This window comes from Rhinolophus ferrumequinum, chromosome 8 (assembly GCF_004115265.2).
Source record: "Rhinolophus ferrumequinum isolate MPI-CBG mRhiFer1 chromosome 8, mRhiFer1_v1.p, whole genome shotgun sequence".
NCBI lineage: Eukaryota > Metazoa > Chordata > Mammalia > Chiroptera > Rhinolophidae > Rhinolophus > Rhinolophus ferrumequinum.
In genome coordinates, this window is record NC_046291.1 from 56,899,653 (window position 1) to 56,920,587 (window position 20,935).

The window sequence follows — 20,935 nt, forward strand, 5'->3', positions numbered from 1 at the left end:
TGTTTGTTTGTTTGTTTTTTGGTGGAATCTTTGAGGCTCTCTATATATGGTATCATATCATCTGCAAATAATGATGGTTTTACTTCTTCCTTTCCAATTTGGATGACTTTTATTTCTTTTTCTTGTCTGACTGCTGTGGCTAGGACTTCTAATACTATGTTTAATAAAATTGATGAAAGTGGATATCACTTTTTTGTTCCTGATCTTAAGGAGAATGTTTTTAGCTTTTCCCCATTGAATATAATGTTAGCTGTGGGTTTGTCACATATGGGCTTTATTATGCTGAGATATGTTCCCTCTATTCCCACTTTGCTGAGTGTTTTTTTTTGTTTGTTTGTTTTTGGGTGTTTTTTTGTTTTGTTTTGTTTTATCATAAACGGATGCTGGATTTTGTCAAATGCTTTTTCTGCATCTATTGATATGATTTCTATCCTTCATTTTGTTTATGTGGTTTATCATGTTAATTGATTTGCAGATTTGACCTAACCTTGCATCCCAGGAATAAATCCCACTTGCTCATGGTGTATATTTTTAATGTATTGCTGAATTCAGTTTGCTAATATTTTGTTGAGGATTTTTACATATATATTCACCAGTGATAGCAGCCTATAGTTTTCTTTTTTTTTGTAGTGTCTTTGTCTGATTTTGGATCAGGGTAATGATGGCCTCATAGAATAATTTTGGGAGCCATGCCTCCTCTTGAATGTGTTGTAATAGTTTGAGAACAATAGGCATTAATTATTCTCTGAATGTTTAGTAAAATTCACCTGTGAAGCCATCTGGTCCAGGACTTTCCTTTGTTGGGAGTTTGTTGATTACTGATTAGATTTCAAGGTAGTGATCAGTCGGTTCAGATTTTCTGTTTCTTCTGGATTCAACCTTGGAAGATTGTATGCTTCTAAGAGTTTATTCATTTCTTCTAGATTTTCCAATTTATTGGCATGTAATTGCTCACAGTATTTTCTTTAAATTTTTTTGTATTTCTGTGGCGTCAGTTGTCACTTCTCCTCTTTCATTTCCGATTTTATTTATTTGGATCCTCTCTCTTTTTTCTTGATGAGTCTGGTTAAAGGTTTATCAATTTTTTTTTAATCTTTTTGAAGAACCAGTTCTTGGTTTCATTCATATTTTGTATTGTTTTTTTAGATTTTATTTCATTTATTTCCACTCTTATCTTTATTATTTCCTTCCTTCAACTCACTTTGGGCTTTGTTTGCTCTTCTTTTTCCAGTTCTTCTGAGTGTTGTTAGATTGTTGATTTGATATTTTTCTTGTTTCTTGAGGTAGGCTTCTTTGGACTGCTTTCACTATGTCAGATAGATTTGGAGTTGTCGTGTTTTCTTTTTCATTTGTCTCATGGGCTCTTTTGATTTTTTTTCCGTTGATCTCACTGTTAGCCCATTCATTGTATAGTAGCATGTTATTTAGCCTCCATGTGTTTGTGTGTTTCTAGAGGTTTTTTTGTTTGTTTGTTGTTGTTTTTTTTTGTAATTGGTTTCTTGTTTCACAATCACAAATGACTAATTTTAAAACAAATTGAGTCTGAATTATTTTGTCAAGTGCAATAAATTAGCAATACAGAAAACTCAAATTTTTATTCATTTTATTTATTAGACCTCTATAATGATGAATTATATTATAAAACACAAAGCTACCAATTTTGATGGAGTATGCATTTGCCATGGGAGAAATTTGCTAATGCTACTGTACTAGCATATTTTATTTTTTCAAAAACAAATCTTTTCATTTCAGGTCTGAAGTCTTATGTAGGGATCCTGCTCCATTGCTTGAAAAAACTTACTGGTGTCATTATACTTGCTCTGTTTTTCCTGAGCGTATTTTCTCTAATTGGGATGGAACTCTTCATGGGCAAACTGAAGCATAAATGTTTAAGATGGCCCCAAGAAAATGAAACTGAAACCCTGCACAACAGAACCGGAAACTCACGTTATATTCGAGGTAAGAACCACTTCCCATCTATGTCAAAAAAAATTAATTTTTTTCTTAATTAAAAATCAATCTTCACAGAAATGTTGATCTCTCAACTTTAGAACAAATGCAACTTCAGAACAAACTTCATGTAAATGCTGTAAGTATGCTTAAGGACTAATTTGGATCAGTTTCACGTATCAGAATAGCAAAGTTCATATCTTCAGAGAGTTAAATCATGGAAACCTAAGTTTAGAATAGCTAGGTTTTATTTTATAAATAAATACATACATACATACATACATTCCAGTCTTATTTGCAATTCCATCAGAGTAGAATCCCCATAACACTACCTTTCTTTAATAAAGTTGCTTATTTAAAATATAAATTTAACCTTAGAAGTGGGTGGAGGTGAGAGGCTTGTAACCAAGGCACTTGGCGAAGGTGGGCGTCCCTGGAGCAGCAGCCTTCCAGCCTAAGAGGTGTGGGAAGGGGACATGCGAGAGGCCTGCAGCTCCACTGGTGTGAGCTCTGGAGAGGCTACCAGCGGGAGACGAGGGTGGGGAAACTGAGGCCCAAATCGGGGCAAGGGATCCAAGTTCATGCAGCAGGCCAGAACTTCCTGAGCTCCCACGGCTTTGTGGGCACTTCCTGTGCCTCCCAGAGGGCTCAGAGCTCACGGTGTGAGTGTAACAGTGGGGCTGTGGCCTCTGAGCCCAGGCCAGACCAGTGTCTACAGAATTTGCCTGCGGACAAGGATTGTTTTCTCCTAGCGCTGGAGCCACAAAGTCAGGCTTTTGGGGAAATATTATATACTCCTAATTTCCAGGGGCATGTACAAGGCTGATAGTGGAGGACGAGAGGTAGGCCCCTCTGAGGGGCCTGTTGAGTGCAGGGTGAGGAGTTGGATTGCCTGGGTTCATATCCCGGCTCCCCCAATTACAGGCTGTGAACTTGGATCTCTCCAAGACTCACTTCCTCCATCTGTAAAATGGGGGTGTAAAGATCATGTCCACTACCCCTCACCCCACCCGAGTTCTTGGGTTTTGTGAGGTCAATAGAATGCTTGGCACAGACTCTGACACATACATAAGCATGAAAACTGTCCTTGTAATCACTAATAATCCTCATCCAGGGTGAACCTCACTCGGAAAAGGACCCCGCCCCCTGCAAAAAAAAGACTGAATACAAATAAAATATGAATTTGAGTTCACTCATTAGACATTTTGAGATGACCTTACAAATGAAAATATGGCCTACGACGTAGTAATTTTTATTCTTGTTGGATTTCAATTACTGCTGCTCATTTTAAATGCTTTGAGATATACTTTACTAAATAATGAAAATATTTTAGGCTAATAGAAATAATGCCAAATAGATATCACTTAACTCTTGTACGTAGTAAGTAATTTACATGCCTGATCACATTTTTCATAATCCTGCAGAGGAGACGTGAATAACCCATTACAAACAAGAAAACTGAATGAAGTTCAGAGAAATTCAGTGAATGTTCCAGCTTACTATATAACTACTTGGTGGTAAAACTAAGATTCTAACCAAACTCAATCTGGCTATAAAACCCATTCTTTTTTCACCAGGCCATACTCTTACTGGATTTTTCTCTCATCTTTAAATTATCAGGTCCTTTGTGGCAGTATTTAGAAAAAATTAAAACAAATTTTTCAGCTAATAAAAATAAAATGTTGCTAAATCTTATGTACTCCTTTATTAATTTTATTTATACTTTGGATTTAATAATTTCTAAAACAAATCTAATAAATTTTATTCTTTGGTTTACTCCATAGTGTGGTTATGATGTAAGGAATACAAAATCATTAGTATATGAGAATGTGAAATGTTTCTTTATTATATGTGTCTATTTCAAGGTCCCAATTTTAGTGCTGAGGACAACAGGAAATAGATATTAAATCTTAGATTCCAATTGAAATATTGTTTGATTTCTTTGACATTGTAACAAAAATATGCTAATTATTTTAAAAATATATAATATTTGTTACTTCAAAGGTTATTGCTATGAAAACAGTGTATAGGTTCCTTTCATCTTTGTTAAAGTATAATATTATAAAAAAAATCACTTTTCAAAGATTATTATTTTAAAATTTATCCCATTCTAGTCATTCTGTTTTCTCAAATAACATGTTAGGAATTGCTGAAAACATTATATTTGTATGTTATTGAACCTAATTGCCATGTCATAGTACTTGTATTTGGAAGAGTAGTTGGGAATGCCCCGTTCTACTAATGTCAAATTTCATTTGGTTTTTGACTGCCATTCATAAGGTTTGATTAATGATTCCTAACTATTTATGATTTAAAAATTCTTCTAAAATTCTTCTGGGTGACAAATTAAAGTGACTTTATTTGAGATTGGAGTAATTCAATTTTGTATATACAATACATATACAATTTTATGTATATTTGCCTACATACATACACACACACACACACACACACTCCCACACACAACACACACACACACTCAGGACCAATCTCATGGGTTTGATCTCTGTGATTTGAATTTAGAACCTAAAAACCAATGTTCCTAAGCATGCATGTTGCCAACCTTAGTAACTGGTATCTATAAATACACAATTTACATTTTGGTTGACAGCAAATAAGAATACCTGGATAAATTCTGCAGATTATGACCCAGATTTACTTGGGTTGTGCTCAAAATTAGCTGACATCAGGGAAATAACTAGTACTGGATGCTCAATGTAGAAAAATAAGCTTCGAAGTGGGAAACGAATGGAAATTAAACCCAGAGACGGGAAAATCTGGTCTGCTCAGGAAGATCACGAGGAATAAACCCTGGAAGCAAAGGTCCTCAGCTTTCAAACAGATTAGTTTTAGGATTCTTTTCTTCAGGGATCTGGTCATAACCAGCTGGTTAAATGCATTTTCCTGAACTGATTTCGAAAGGGATTCTCCTCTTTCTATGCTGAGTTTTGTCTCTTTGAGGGCCATGAAGTAGGTGGATTGCCAGAGCACTTTGGCCTGTGTATCAGAGATTAGGCCAGCCTCCTAGACTAAAAAGGCCACACCATATCCTCACCATAGACGGGGATGGTCATCTTCTGTACAGAGTGAAATTGATTTCAGATAAGTTGGTCACTCAAAATTATATATACAATATAATTTTTTTCCTATTTTTCAGAAACACAAAACTTTTATTATTTGGAAGGAGAAAAATATGCTCTCCTTTGTGGCAACAGAACAGATGCTGGGTAAGTGATGTTAATGTTTTCTTCTATGAAGTCATTACCAACAATCAATAGTATTTATTGAATAATTATTGGTTTTACTAATGGGTCCCATTTGATTACATTATCTCATTTTATCATCAAAACCATGCTGAGAAGTGCACAGTATGGAATGGTATTAATCGAATTTTACAAAAAGAAAAAAAAACCACAATAGACTAGCTAAATGATTTATTCAAGGTCAAGAAGTTATTAAATGGCAGAGCTGGGACCTAAACAAGGATCTGATTTTTTGTTTGTGTGTGCCCCAGAGCTAGTGGAAATTATCAAAAAAGACAGTATAATTTTTTCTTTGTCCAGAAGCCTATGAAGAAGAGAAATGTTAAAGGTATGCTGTTATTTCACTTATTTTATGGCTTGTGTATATTTTATGACTATAATTTACATTAATAAAAAAACTTATTGTTCTTAAAAACAGTATTCATAAGCAATTCTTCAGTGAGATGACAAAACTCTCATGTCTTCCTATCCTATAATTTCAGATGAGGAAATCAGGAAGTAGAAATAGAGTGCTTCTAGTCAGTGCTATGACTCACACAATTCCTTATGCTCCTTTCCTCAGCTGGGATGACTTGATGCTCATCTGTAGGCTCCACTCTTTCTTAGGTTCTGGAGCCCAGATTGACAAAAGGCACATGGTAGGGAGAAGCATGAGTTACACAGTTTAGTTATCAGTTGATTTAGATATTTTCTCACTTGCTAAAAGAGTTGAGCTTCTGTTCTATTATCAAGTCCAAATTGTGAACCCATCCCATTGTATCTTTCCTATACCACTCCAGCTAACCCTTCTTATGGACATTCCAAACTCATATTAAAGATATCTGGTCATCAATAGTCAGAATCACAATGATATATTTTAAGGCCAGAAGAGAGTCATGCAGTAGTTCACCTGTAGCTGTCGTACTTTGCTGCATGGTAAACTATCCTAAAAGTTAGTACCTTAAGGAAAGAACAAAAATTTATTTGTTCAGATTATGTGGGTCAGCAATTTAGCAAGCCTCAATGCACAATTATTTTTTGAACCTCTGTTTATATCACATGTGTTAACCATTAACAATTGTCCAAAACAAGTCACATGGCCAAAGCCAAAATAACGTGGGCGAGAACTACGTAAGCACGTGGATAGTGGGAAGCATTTTTTATTGGCCTCTACTTTAATAATCAACCACAGCACCCAAGCTCCCAGTAGATAAAAGTATGAAGACTCCAGGGGGCCAGCCCGGTGGCTCAAGTGGTTAGAGCTCCATGCTCCTAACTCTGAAGGCTGCCGGTTCGATTCCCACATGGGCCAGTGGGCTCTCAACCACAAGGTTGCCTGTTCGATTCCTCGACTCCCACAAGGGATGGTGGGCAGCGCCCCCTGCAACTAAAATTGAACATGGCACCTTGAGCTGAGCTGCCGCTGAGCTCCAGGCTCAGTTGGTTGGAGCGTGTCCTCTCAACCACAAGGTTGCCTGTTGGACTCCTGCAAGGGATGGTGAGCTGCGCCCCCTGCAACTAGCAACGGCAACTGGACCTGGAGCTGAGCTGCGCCCTCCTCAACTAAGATTGATTGAAAGGACAACTTGAAGCTGAATGGCACCCTCCACAACTAAGATTGAAAGGACAACTTGACTTGGAAAAAAGTCCTGGCAGTACACACTTTTCCCCAATAAAGTCCTGTTCCCCTTCCCCAATAAAATCTTAAAAAAAAAAAAAAAAGTATGAAGACTCCAGGAAAAGAAATGAAATAAATATTGACTGATTTTTCCACCAATTTGCAAGTACTGCTTATAATTATTGATGTGATAAATGCTTTCTCACCCTTAAATAATAGGATCTAAGGATTTGAGGTGAGATCATTTAGAAAATCAAACCCTCAGCCATTACAATTTTATTTTTATCAGTGTTATGTTCTCAGTTATACTTTCACTTTGATATTGGACATTAAAGAAATCTTTAACAAAGGCTTGGGAAAAACCATTTGTTAGGCCCTTTTTTTAGCTAATTAACACTGTTCACTTATTAAAAACTTAAAATCTAACACATTTGCAGGTTTTTCACTGGAAATTGTTTGGGGGAAGAAGACTCCTGGTGGAAGAGGGAGCCCTCTATTATGTATGGGTAGATGTTCTATATTTATGATTTGGCCATAATCTGAAAGTCACCTAAGAGTAAGCAGTTTTTCTATTCTTTGTCTTTTTTAGTCAGTGTCCCGAAGGATATGTGTGTGTAAAAGCTGGCGTAAATCCTGATGATGGCTACACAAATTTTGACAATTTTGGCTGGGCCTTATTAGCCCTATTCCGGTTAATGGCGCAGGATTACCCTGAAGCACTTTATCATCAGGTAAGAACAGAGAGAATCTGCTGCGCATTTAAGAATGGTACCATGCTCCACGCTCCTCCCTTCCAAAATGAGGGTGGAATATAACATAGTTTATTAAATTTTTATGTGAAGAAAAATGTGAAGACAGAAGGAAAGAGAACTAGAATTATTAAATGTCAAACTATATCCTAACACGGTGCCAAAGTCTGTGCTCATATGTACGATATGTCATTTATCTTTAACACAGTCCTACATGGTCAGTGTGTGTTTCTGTATATGTATATGTATATATGCTTTTAATATGGAGATCAGAGTGGTTGGATAACCTCCCCAAAGTTACATGTATGTGCCAGATCACTGTCTTGCTCTGAGATATCATACATTTGATATTAAGAACATTTCTGGGTTTCAATTCTTTAGTCAAGAATTTGAACCTATGAGATTACCAAGTATTAAACAATTATTTATTGAATACCTACAATGTGCTATTTCTTTTCAATTCTATTTCTTTCCATTCCTCTTTATTATTCAATCATGCTTCAGTTCTAACAGAAGGCTTGCTGTTACGAGACTTGAAATCTAAATTCTGAGAGTCTGTCTTCATAATTGATGATTTGTGTACAATGGTTTCTCAGAGGATATAATATTCATTAAAATGGAGATTCAGTTTTTCTTTTAAGAGAAATTTCATCACAGTAGAATATGCAATGCTATTTTAGCAGCATAGCTAATATCAAAGGATATTAGATAAAATAAATAAATTACTTTATATTCCAATTGTATTTACAGTTGAAGGAGAGCGCTTTTTTAAAACACGTACACACACACCCATAATTTTTATGATTGGATACATAAATTATGGTGTGTGTGTGTGTGTGTGTACAGGTCATTAATGATAGGATAATGTAATATATTTTTGGCACAAAAGTTCATGACATATTATTAAATAAAAATTAAGTAAACCAAACATTGATCTAGTATAATTATATTTCTAGTTAAAGAATTCCATTCAAATATTGCAAGTGATATTTTTTCTTTATGAAAACTATGTTTTTCTAATTTTGTAAGTTTAGTATTTGTATTGTTATTTCCAAAAGTTTTTGACAAGTATCAATGGCTCCTCCAAAATACCAGGAACTTCTTATTTGTAAAATAATCTCATCATGTTATCATCCTTCTAAAATCCTTCAGTGGTTTCCAAATTTCTATGGGATGAAGTTCAAAGTCCATACCCGTGGTACATGGTGCCCTTCAAGATCTAGTCTGGGTATAGTTCTCCAGATTTATTTCCTAACAATATCCCAATATATACTGTCTGTTTTATTTGAGTATTAAAAAAAGGTTTGTTGTTTCCTAGGTGAGTTTATCCTATAATTTCTTGTTTCAATCTAGGTTGTACTCTGCCTGAATTCAAGTTTCTTTCTGTCTAGGGTTTCTTGCTCGAATTCATGCCTCACAGATTCCTTCTTTGAGCTTTTCCCTAAGCCCTCCTTTCAGAGTTAGGCATATCCTATAACAGAATTCCACAGAATGCTATAATTGCCTCTGATAGTGGTTATTTCAATTGTTTGTTCAGTTCTTCTTTCCACTAGGAGATATACTACCTAAGAAGATGTATTTTGTGTTATTTTAATTTTTGTGTTCTCAGCATCTAATACAGAGAAATGCTTAATGAAGTTTTAATAAACACAAAATATAAGTGAATATTTATAGATTGTCAGTTTATATAATAATGTCTCGCTTTTTTTACAGCCCTTAAAATCTGTTAGCTAATTTTGTTGTTAGCATTGGTTTAAAGGAAATTCTTTCCCACTACCACTGAAATGAAAAATCAGTTTGGGGATGGATTCCACATAGTACCTTCATCATTATCACATTCTAAGTTTTATTGACTAGTGTAAATAAAGTTTTCTTTGATTTGGACTGGACTTGTACTCTGAGCATTGCCCTAAACTGAACTGAGTATAACTAGGAAAATTCAGTGATTATTCCCAAAGAGAACAGCTCGTGCTTTAGGGAATATTATTCTCCATTCATTCAACAAATAAGTATTTCATCCATGTACTCTTTGATACACCATGGGTACAAAAATGAGCAAAACAAAGTGTCAATGTTCATGGAATGCAGTTATATTTAACAATAGTTAATGTTTATTGCATATTTGCCATGGGCTAAGATCTTTGCATGCATAGTTTCATTTGATTTTCATAACAAAACTATTTGCTCCAAGTTCATACTAAAATCTAATAGAACTAGAATTTGTACACTTTTTCATTCTAATAAGATAGTATTCTTTTATCCTCCACCAACTTCATATAGTGAAAAGAGCAAAAATTTTGGATTTAGGTAACCCCCCGTAGTTGTGATATCTTTGTCAAGTCATTTTGCACATAAATGTGTTGCACAGAATTAATAAGAAGATAAACATAAATTACTTATTAATGTTTAGGGCCTACAGTACACTCCATAATATCTATTATTGACTCCTGAATACACTACTATAAATGCTCAGTGGGAAAATTACATACTTAACCAAATCCTAAATAGCTGACTCACTGGGATAATAAGGTTTATTTAAAATGCTTTTAAAGACAAGCATACTACAGATTAATAAAAATTATTTCTGATTGAATAGAACTTCCTATGAATCCGTAAACATTCTTAACTCTGTTATATCAGCACAATATTTTCTGTAAATAATATTTATTGATTCAAATGGATGCTGAACAATAAAAACTATTCCCATTTTTCTTTTTGAATTTTGTTCATGTACTTTCAATCAATGAGGATAAGTCATTGGACTATATTTTGGATTTGTAATGTCTACATATAATTTCCTAACATTTTAAATTTCCTGAATTATCTTAGGTAATTATTAAGAAAAAAAGCTAGTCAATTCTCAGTTTGGAAATCTAAAATTTTGTATTTTCTATCTAAAAATGAATTCATATAATTGAATTATATGACTTTCCCTGTGATTCATCCAAAGCTTCTTCACCAAAGCAGGTATTCTGACAGATGCAGAAATAATTCTGTTCCCCGCCGCTTTGAATACCTTATTTTGTACCTGTGGTGTTTCCGTAAACTAATAATCAGAAGAAAGTAATCTCTAAACATTCTTTTTCTGACTTTATTAAATTTCATATATTTAAAGATTCTACTGCAAAGAAAGTAATCTTCCATAATCAGATTGTTCAACTTTCTTTATTGAGAGATGACAATTTTTTTTAATATGTTTTCTCTATTTTATGAAGACATAAAAGTAAAATGCTCACCCTAAATTACTCAATTCTTCCTTTGGTTTTGTATATATATTATATATTATACCATATATATTATGCCATATATATATATATATATATATATATATATATATATATATATACACACACACCTATGTATATATGTATTTACACATATATGTCATACATATATGTCTTAAGTTGAAGAACATTTTACTTAGTTCTCCAGGTATGAGTACTTAAACTGTCTTGTGATTACATTCCACTTATAACTTTATTTTAAAACAGGAGATTACAGGAAAACAAATAACATTTCCTTCCTTTGTCCTGTTTTTCACTTCTCCTTAGATCCTTTATGCTTCTGGGAAGGTCTACATGATATTTTTTATTGTAATAAGTTTTTGGTTTGCCTTTTATATGGCAAGTTTGTTCTTGGGCATTCTTGCTATGTCCTATGAAGAAGAAAAGCAGGCAGCTGCTGAAAAAGCTCAGAAGACTGAACCGAAATTTCAGGACACTTTAAAAGAACTTCAAGAAGGAAACAAAGCAGTTGAGGTACACCTTTGTAAAAATGCTTCTTAGAATGACAGAGTTTGAGTTCTCTTCTCACGGTCTTAGAGCACATTGCCTTCTACTAGATGCTCACTATGTTTGTGGTACATGATAAGAAGATCAAAAGTGATTTTGATAAGAGAGCTCACTTTTGCTACATAACATTCCTTCCTGAGTGCACTGTGGTAAGAATGGCCAACATCTTTAAAGATTTCTTTAATACATTAATTTTTTGTTCCAAAATGTGTATTACTACTTCTGTTAAACCATGAATATATATATTCATTCTCTCTCTCTCTCTATATATATATATAGTCATAAACTATGACTATATATATGTATATATATATATAGTCTATATATATAGACTATATATATATATATATTTGAACTTGACTTCTCTTAATGCAAGTGTAGTTTATTAATTCTAACTTGCTTCATGATAGCACATCAGAATTAACTACAAAATTTTGGTTTTCAACTGAAAAGTGCTAGTGCCTTCCATAATTTAGAAATCATGAAGTACTAAATGCAAGAATAAAGTACAGTATTGAAGTTGTAAAAAGAGGAAAAAATTACTTTATTGGCTTTCTAGTTTCTTCAAGAGGAAATACACTGAGCATGATGATATTAAAAATTATTTTATCCATAGAATAATTAAACCCATGATTAGTAAAACTTCATGAGGGTTTACACTTATTTTCAATTATTTTAGTGTTGTGTTTTAATATATTTTCAGATTTTAAGCTTCATAGCAAAAGATTTGGTCTATGAACCTAAAAGTATTGACAGAAATAGCATTAACAAAGTCATAGGAAATTATTTTTTAAACTCTTAATTGTGCTAAAAGGAAGAAAAGGACCCAGGAAAGCAACTAGAAGTAGCTTTCTTATATTCCATAGGACCTGGCAATCTCACACCTCTTCCTTGGTTTGGAGAGGAATAGATTTAGCCCAGTCTCCTAATACTCCTACCAGGAGCTGTTGAGGTGTGCGGTGGGCAGACGCCAAGCAACCTGGGATGGGACACAGCCCAGGCGTCTACCAGATGTTGCTCCTTTCACCCTGTTGTGAGGAGACCTCCTGCTGGGATCTTGTTTGAAGGAGTGCTGTGCCCAAAGTGTCCATAGTCAAGTCAAGTGCTCCCACCCCACTGGCCTGTTTACAGGGCCCTCACTTGGGGGAAAGAGAGCCATGTTCTACCTCCTTTTGATCCCTCTGGATTTGTTACTATTTTGCACCTTAATACCTGCTAATGAAGATTGTCTATACTGGGGGGGAAAAAAACTAACTTCATTTTATGTTAAATGGACAAAGGACAGATTGAGGGAACAAATAAAGCATAGAAAGTAGCTATACCAAGGACCCTCTCATTTGAGGAGGGTAAAAAAGAGATGGGGAAAGGTAAAGGGACATACACTATGGCACTAAGTGGAATGTACAGTAAAGCTGGCTCAGGGGTTTCATTATGCCAAAGGACCCTTCAGGTCAGAAAGGGGAAAACGTTTAACTTGCCTACCTATGTAACCATTTTATTATACCATTATCAATGAAGAAGCTCTAAGAAAGTCATTGTACCAAATAGTGGGGCCTGAACAACATGATGTAAGATCATACCAAATGACAAGTTATCGATAGATACTTCTGTCTACGTGGTCCATAACATGCATACCATTGAAACAGGAAGCAATTATAAGCTATATGAAGAAAGCATGTATAAAACGAGGCTCTTGAGTATAGCCATTATATCACCCATGAGGAAGTCACAGAAGAACAAATTACAAAAACTTTCTGTCTCTAGAAATGAGTCTAGGCTACTTCAGATTCAATGATTATGGTCTGAATGATATGTTGAATGTGTAATTTGTTTTGAAGTGTCATTTCAAATGTCAAGGGCTACCCACAAATATATCCAAGAGCACAATGCCTGCCTTATCCCAGGATGAGATGCCCTATTAACTCTGCTTGAGAACTTGAATTTTTTCCCAATCTCCCAATATCTCCATTCATTTGGCTGCTCTGGATCACAAAAAGCCTTTCTGATTTTAATTAACATTTTTCAATTACAAAGGATTTATTTTCTTGGAAGAGTACTAGAACATTTTGTCATGCAAAGATTTTCTGGGAAGTGAGAGTGAAAACCACTTTCACAAGATTTCTTGTTTTATTTATACATAAGAAAACACTGGAGCGAGAACTTGAAACAAGCTGAGGTCCCTTTAGGTGACCCATCTAAGTGAAGACTCATCAGATTCTAATGCCAATGTTGGTATTACCAGGAGAGTGCTTAGATGCTTCATATTCTCACATTATAGGAAAGCAATGGATCATATTGGCTAAAAGCACAGTTTTGCAGTCAGATATAGACTTGAGCTACTTCATGGATGTATGATATTTGCCAATTCGGTTAACCTTTATAAACTTCAGCTTCTTCATCTGTAATATGTAAATTACTATAGTATCTGTCTCATAGGTAGTTGTAAGATGCAAGTGAAATAAATTCATGTTAAGAACTTGGCACTTCTTAGAATGTATTAAGCAACTGACAAATGTCAATGGCTAGTTGTAGGGAACACAAGAAGAAAAACACAAGAAGGTACAGCAATCTATATGGAGAATACTTCAGAAACATAAAATTCTTAAGTCTTTGATGATATCCTCTCCTCTTTTTAGGGGAAAAACAACAACAACAATAATAATCATAATAAAATAAATAATGCTTATTGAGCATCAACTATGTACCAGACACATATGTGCCTTCATGAATTTTCAAATTTAATCCTCACTGAGTTCCAGTTGCAAAGTTTTATCTACATTTATTGGTGTTAGATTTGTCAATACTGAAGAAGAGAATCTAGTGTTAACCACTTCTTTGTTTCAATGCTGAAACAATATTATTCCATCAATTACACAGTTTTCAAGTGAAACTTTTCTATGAATTGTCAGTTACAGGCAAAACCTCAGGAACAGAATCAGATATATGCAACTTTAGGATGACAAATATTTTCAAATTATTTCCCCATGTACACAGACATTCCTATAGCTCATCTGTCTAATAACACATTATTGACAATCTATAATATGCTAGGCATTGTACTATGCACTGAAGATAAAAAATACTTTAATAAATATAAATATAGTGTCTACCTTCATGAAGCTAATAGTTTAATGAGGAGATAAACTATAAAATTATCACAAACACAAAATTGTGATTCTAGTACCACTAGACATGATGTGTTCCCCCCTATGTTATGAAATAGAAAACATAAAACACCACATACAATATGTCCTTTCCAAAATCTGAGTTAAGTCTAATAAGCCTCTAGGTCAATTTTTTGTTTTTAGAGAGACTATAGGAGAGAGAAAAACAGATTAAATTACACTAAATGGAAACAATCTGTCAAAGAATGTGGGAAATACTACAGCATAGGTGACCTATCCCCAACAAATAAATCACATAGGAAAAAAAAAATCACAAGGTAATCCGTGGACCTGCCAACTAAATATAATATGTACTTATTTGTATTTGTTTTCTTTTTAAAAGATTTTATTAAATATAGCTAACATACAATATTATCTTAGTTTCAGGTGTACACCATAGTTATTCAACACTGTATACCTAAAGGAGTGATCACCATGATAAATCCAGCAACCATCTGACACTGTCCTTGCAATTACAATATTATTGACTGTATTCCCTATCCTGTACATTACATTTTCATGACTTATTTTTTTATACGTGAAAATTTGAACCTCTCTTCCCCTTCACCTTTTTCTCCCCTTTTAAATTTTGCAATTGACATTCCATATTATATTAATTTCAGGTTTACAGCATAGTGGTTAGACATTTATATAATTTAAGAAGTGATCCGATCCCCCTGACTATTCTAGTACCCACCAAGCAGTATGTATAGTTATTGTGATATTATTGACTATATTCCTTATGCTATACCCTACATCCCCAGCCGAGATAGCCCTCCCAATTTTTAACAGTCACACACAGGTGTGGGATCAGCCTGTTCCACGTCTCTGCCCCTCCTACTAGTCTTGATGTGGCTTCTTCTATATGTCCTTAGTTGTAGGGCTTTGGTTCAGCTAGACTTCAGGCAATTCTCAATGATGGTTGTTCTGTAGTTTAGCTACAATTTTGATGTGGTCTTGAGAGTAGGGAAGCACAACATTTACTTAATCCAGCACCTTGAGTGGAAATTCTCAGTTTCTGATCTTATTTGTATTTTGATTGGTACAAGTCAACTACAATAGAATGTTTCTGAGCAATGAAAGAAAATTGAGCATGGTCTGGGTATCTGATAATATTAAGGAATTACTAATTGTGCTGATAATGATAATGGTGTTGTGATTATGTTTTTTAAAAGCTTATTCTGATAATTATATAACATCTGAAATTTGATTTAAAATCTATCAAAAGTCGGATGAACAATACATGAAAATGAAGAATCTAATGTATATTAATCATTGAAGCTGAATGTCGGATTCATCATAGTTCACTGTATTACTCTCTACTAAAACAAACAAACAAAACAAAACTGTAGTAAGTGCTATAAAAGAAAGAAACATGATGCTTTACAAGCCTATAATAAAGGCTATCTCGAGTCTGAAAAGATTTTTATCTGTGAAATGACACTTGAGCTGAGATCTGAGGAATGAGTTCGTGCTATATAGCGGAAGGAACCAGGGTGAGCCAGAGGATTAGAAAGACCAGTGTGCTGCAATCCAGAAAGGTCTGAGTCCAAAATGAGCACTTCAGGTATTCATTGCCAAATGCTAGAATTGACTGGGTTCTTCCTTATTCATTCCTCCCTCCAGCGAAAATTTAAACCAGTTGTGAGAAGAAGCCTAGTGCCTTTTTCCAGTCTCGTTTTAACATTGAATTGTTTGAAATTCATGTATATGCCCTTATTAGCTCTCAAACTTCCAAAAAGGAGCGTTAGTGAGTTATGATCCTCTCAATTTGTATTGTAAATAGCTATATCCTCAAGAGTTGGCCCACTTGTGGGCATTCATGCAATATTTTTGAGAAGCTCAATGAGGGTGAATATATTACTAGAATGATACATGGTTTGTTCATTTTATATTCTAAAGTATGTCCATCATTCAAGCCAAATTAGAAGAGAATTGAGCATTGACTATGTCAACAATAACATTATGACTCTCCGCACTCCATCCCCATCCGCCACACACATAATTGCCTTTACTCAGTTGTTCTTTGGTGTGATTCCATTAAACATTGTTCACTATCAGAAACAGCTCTACGAGAAGTAATTTCTTTATGTTAAGAATATAGTGGAGGATATTCTTCACTATGTCACCAAAGTATTATCTTTATGAAAATATTTGGGAAATCCCTGTCAGATCTTCATAACAGAAAAATTATACTTCTGTTGCTTTTTAATCTCATGGTAATTTGGAATTGTAAAATTCGTATCTTATGTAACCTTATAAGTCAGCTAAACAATAGTTTCTGAAATAACCATGGTTTAAGTAAATAAATTAACTTTGCATCCTGACTTTTTAGCTTACTCTTTGAATTTAAAAAAATGGAGAGGAGAATCAGATCTGTAGACCTGCAGAATCTGCTAATGGAACTCATGATGTAATACATTGGTTTTACCTCCTCTAGCTCCAGTATTTATGAAATTAGAGGGGTCTCGACTGGGATGACTATGAATGCTTTCATGCCTATTATGCCTCTTCAGAGAGGCCAGAGCAGAACTTGCCACCGGAGTGTGTAGCGTATGGATTACCAGTGAGCCTCAACTACTAATTGCCTCAGTGTTAAAGTGGCGGCTTCTCCCATGGCAGTTTCCTCTATCCAGGAGTAGCCTCACTTCTTTACCCCAAGTTACCATACATATATAAGTATTCTCATTCTTTTATGTGCCAAATGTAAAAACTGTTGGAACTCTATGGTTAATATCGTCTACCCATTGTCAGTTTCTTAGAGTTCAATACTAATACAAATTTTATGCATGGTCACTAGAAACATCTTGGGCTATATTTGTAATACTTATGAATGTGTAGAACTTGTAATATCTACAGCCAAGCCTAGGAGTTTTGAGTGTTTCTCCAGTACATGGGTTCTTTTTAACATTATGTAGCCACATCAGCAAAACAGAGAGTATCTTAAAACCATTACTCAAGAAACATGAGAGACAGAAAGAGTGATTTATTTATGGAATTTTCATATACTCATATGTTCAAACCAAAGCAATCCTTTAAATTCATTCTATTACCCGATATTCTTCAAGACTTATTTCATTACCACAAAACTAAATCATTTTAATTTATCAAGATAGTATAGAAAGTTATAAAATTAACATTTCCTCAAGGAAAAAATTAAGTTGTTCAAGGAATACTTTTATTATTCAATAACATGTTTGCCACCTGGATATTTCACAATAATCCTAACTACACATTGAAATCCTTGCCAAATATGGGTAATACCACTCTCATCCTCTCGTTGACTCCTTTTATAATTGACCTCATAGCATAAAAGTATTTTCGTTGAGTTTTAAATTACACACATTCATTTAAAAAAAAGTTTCTGGAAGTAGAATCAGCATTTTTAAGAAGGTTATAAACCTTCTTATAGTTATAGCCTTGGATCTCCAAAGGGAAGAAGACAATATTAGACTCATCAACTTTCTTTTTAGACCAAGACCACAGAAATAGAAATGAAGAAAAGATCACCAACTTCTGTAATCACTTCTTTGGATGTGTTGGATGATGCTTCTATCAGACATGGAGAAGGTAAAGAATATTTAGATACTATGGAGGGTACTATTTATAAAATTTGCTTTTAAGGAAATCCTGCAGTTTCTTCAGAGTTTTGATAATAGCTAAAATTAAGGAATAACCTGAGAATATTAGGATGAACAAGTCATAAAATTTCATAAGCATAGTGTTTAAACATTAGAAAGCATTACCAAAGAGTGCCAAGGAATTTTCTTTAGTATTTAAAATGACATAAAAGTGGTAAGTTGTAACTAAAAATATAGGTTGGAATATATAACATTAAGATATTAAGGTCCTTTCTATGTTGACTCTTCCTTTTTTAAACACAGACCCAGTAACTCATTATCATGGACAATATCGAAATGCATTATTTGTGAAGCGTATAAATCTAGGAATTATAAAACTCTCCATTATATTCCATATCTGTTTTTCTTGAGAGACACTCCTATGTTTTGTTTTTCTATACAGTTTGTCTCATTTCATTTGTCTGACTCAGCAAGCATGAACAAAATTTCAGAGGAAATTTACTTTGTTCTGCTTTTATTAACATAAAATATTTCTATTTGGTAACTCCAAGTCAGAAGTCTAGTTTCAAACCTGTTTTTACATGCAAAAGTGAAACCTTTCTATTAGTTAAATTTAAATAGACAATTTACTAACGGTGAGTTTCTCCATTCTTCATTGCAGAACATCAAACCTCTCAGAAGAAATGCCCATTGTGTTGGTATAAATTTGCCAAAACTCTCTTGATCTGGAATTGTCTCCCTGTTGGTTAAAATTGAAAGACTTTGTCCATGTAATTATAATGCACCCATTTACTGATCTGTTTCTCACTGTATTGCATAATTCTAAACATAATTTTTATGGCCTTGGAATGTTATCCAATAAGTAAAGAAACCATCAATGTTCTCAGCATTGAAAACCAGGTAAGGTTATTTTCATTTGCAACTTTAAAATTTTAAATCATTATTATCCCTTTATTTTATAACTGCAATATGTTGCAAGTGCATTATATGAGTATTGGATGTAGTCTTGTTTCATGCTTCTCCACTTCACCACTCCTAGTCCTGTTTTGTAAATGTTCTTATCACTGAATAGGTTTATACCTAGAGTTGAAAATTCTGCCATTTAAATTTGGGATTCCTAGCCAGCTGCTAAGGTTAAGTGGAAATTATTTATTTCCTCTCCCTTCCCAAGTATACCCTCTCTTGGTACCATAGCCCCGTAGATCAAATAAGGGCCGTGGTGCAATAACAGACACAAGTTCTACACTGACACCTGATTCTGAATCCTGGCTACAGCTACACTTGACCCTGTCTGCTCTCACCACCTGCCTTTGCCTTTGTCAAGGTATTGTTTGGTCTCACCTATCCTTTTCTTCCCATATGATGTAAAAGGCAAAAGAGAGTTCTGTGAATTTAAAAACAAGTCACATTCAAGCAAATATATAGTGTTTATTTTATTTTATTTTGCTTTTATTGTTGTTGCTGATGTTAGTTGCTTGGTATTCATACAGCTAAACGGCTCCCAGTTTTGAATCATACATTTACTCGATACCAAAACAGTAATTTAGTTATTTCTACCAGTATAGCTTTAAAAAGGCAGTTCCTTAGGTTTACTCTGTTTTCATTCTGTATCATATATGTACCTCTTTTATTCTTTACTAGTTGAAAAATTAATTACCTTAATATATACTCCATAAACCAAAAGAACTATCCAAACTGAAAAATTTTCACCTTCAAATATTCTTTCAGTTTCTTCCAGACGGACATTAAAAAAATAATTGAAGATTCTGTATACAGTGTTTAACATTAGATTGTTAAATAAAATGTATGAGTGTGTTGTTGTAATATAGACTCCAAAACTAATTAGATATGGACAGAGGAACCGTGAAGAGTGTGGCAGTGAAAAGTTAGTTTCTGTGCATGAGGGTTCTGACTAGAGCTATTGGAATCATATCTCATCCATGTGCTTTGTTTTTATTTAGGTTTTTATTGGAATTTTCACAGCAGAAATGATTTTAAATAATTGCCATGCATCCATATGAGTATTTCCAAAAAGGCTGGACATTTTTGATTGCCTAATTGGTGTTCCATGGTTTAGCAGAACTTTTATCTACAAATGTTCATGGAATGGCTCTTTTTCGATTATTCAGGGTGGTAAGTAGAGTCCACGACCTAAATTTTATTTTATGAAAATTTATCTCAGTTTCCTCAGACATAAATGGGAAGAATAGTAATACCCTTGGGTCATTGGAGCTGAATAAATTAACACTACCCCAGAAAAGAGTAAGCAGTCTCCAAATGCTGTCATTTGACCAAAGCACTAAAGGAAATAAGCCATAAATGTAGCGCATTTGAGATGTAGTTTTAGGAAGCCAGGGCCAGGGGTACTGGGTCAGTTTTGAGGAACAGGACACTGAAGAGCACCAGAAGCAGAATGTCAATATGTAAGTAAGGAACTGTAATCAGGTGTTTCTCAATGTAAGAGCAGTCAGGCCAGTGGAATGTTGGGAAAATTATTAAGTCAGAATCAGTGTATGTCTCAATGCAGGGTGAGGGTAAGACTCAGAAAACTAGGAAATGGAATAGTGTTATTAGAATGGTATTTATGAAATGTTACATATTTGATAATAATATATTTTCACATTCTGGTAACAAGTTAAAGGAATGTAGCAATAATTAAGAACAATTTAGTAGATTTGATCTTATATAAACGATTCCTTAGAGCCCTGTCTTAAATCCTCATCCATAAACTTTTCTAAAGAGTGAGAGAAATACATACAAGATATAGTTATCAAATTCATGGATGAAACAAGACTGGGAAATCCAGAAAATACGATAAAAGATAGTATCAAAATATATGA

General features: G+C 34.1%; 1 protein-coding gene across 1 annotated transcript in view; it reads left to right on the forward strand.

Moving 5' to 3' along the window:
- The window catches only part of SCN7A (sodium voltage-gated channel alpha subunit 7), an 83,414-nt gene that overhangs the window by 31,046 nt on the left and 31,433 nt on the right, over positions 1-20,935 (forward strand). The window contains 10 exon segments of the mRNA XM_033112361.1: positions 1,753-1,959; positions 5,108-5,177; positions 7,400-7,541; positions 11,111-11,317; positions 17,988-18,084; positions 18,757-18,828; positions 18,831-18,907; positions 18,909-18,995; positions 20,057-20,091; positions 20,093-20,228. Of these exon segments, the coding sequence (XP_032968252.1) occupies positions 1,753-1,959; positions 5,108-5,177; positions 7,400-7,541; positions 11,111-11,317; positions 17,988-18,084; positions 18,757-18,828; positions 18,831-18,907; positions 18,909-18,995; positions 20,057-20,091; positions 20,093-20,228 (1,130 nt within the window).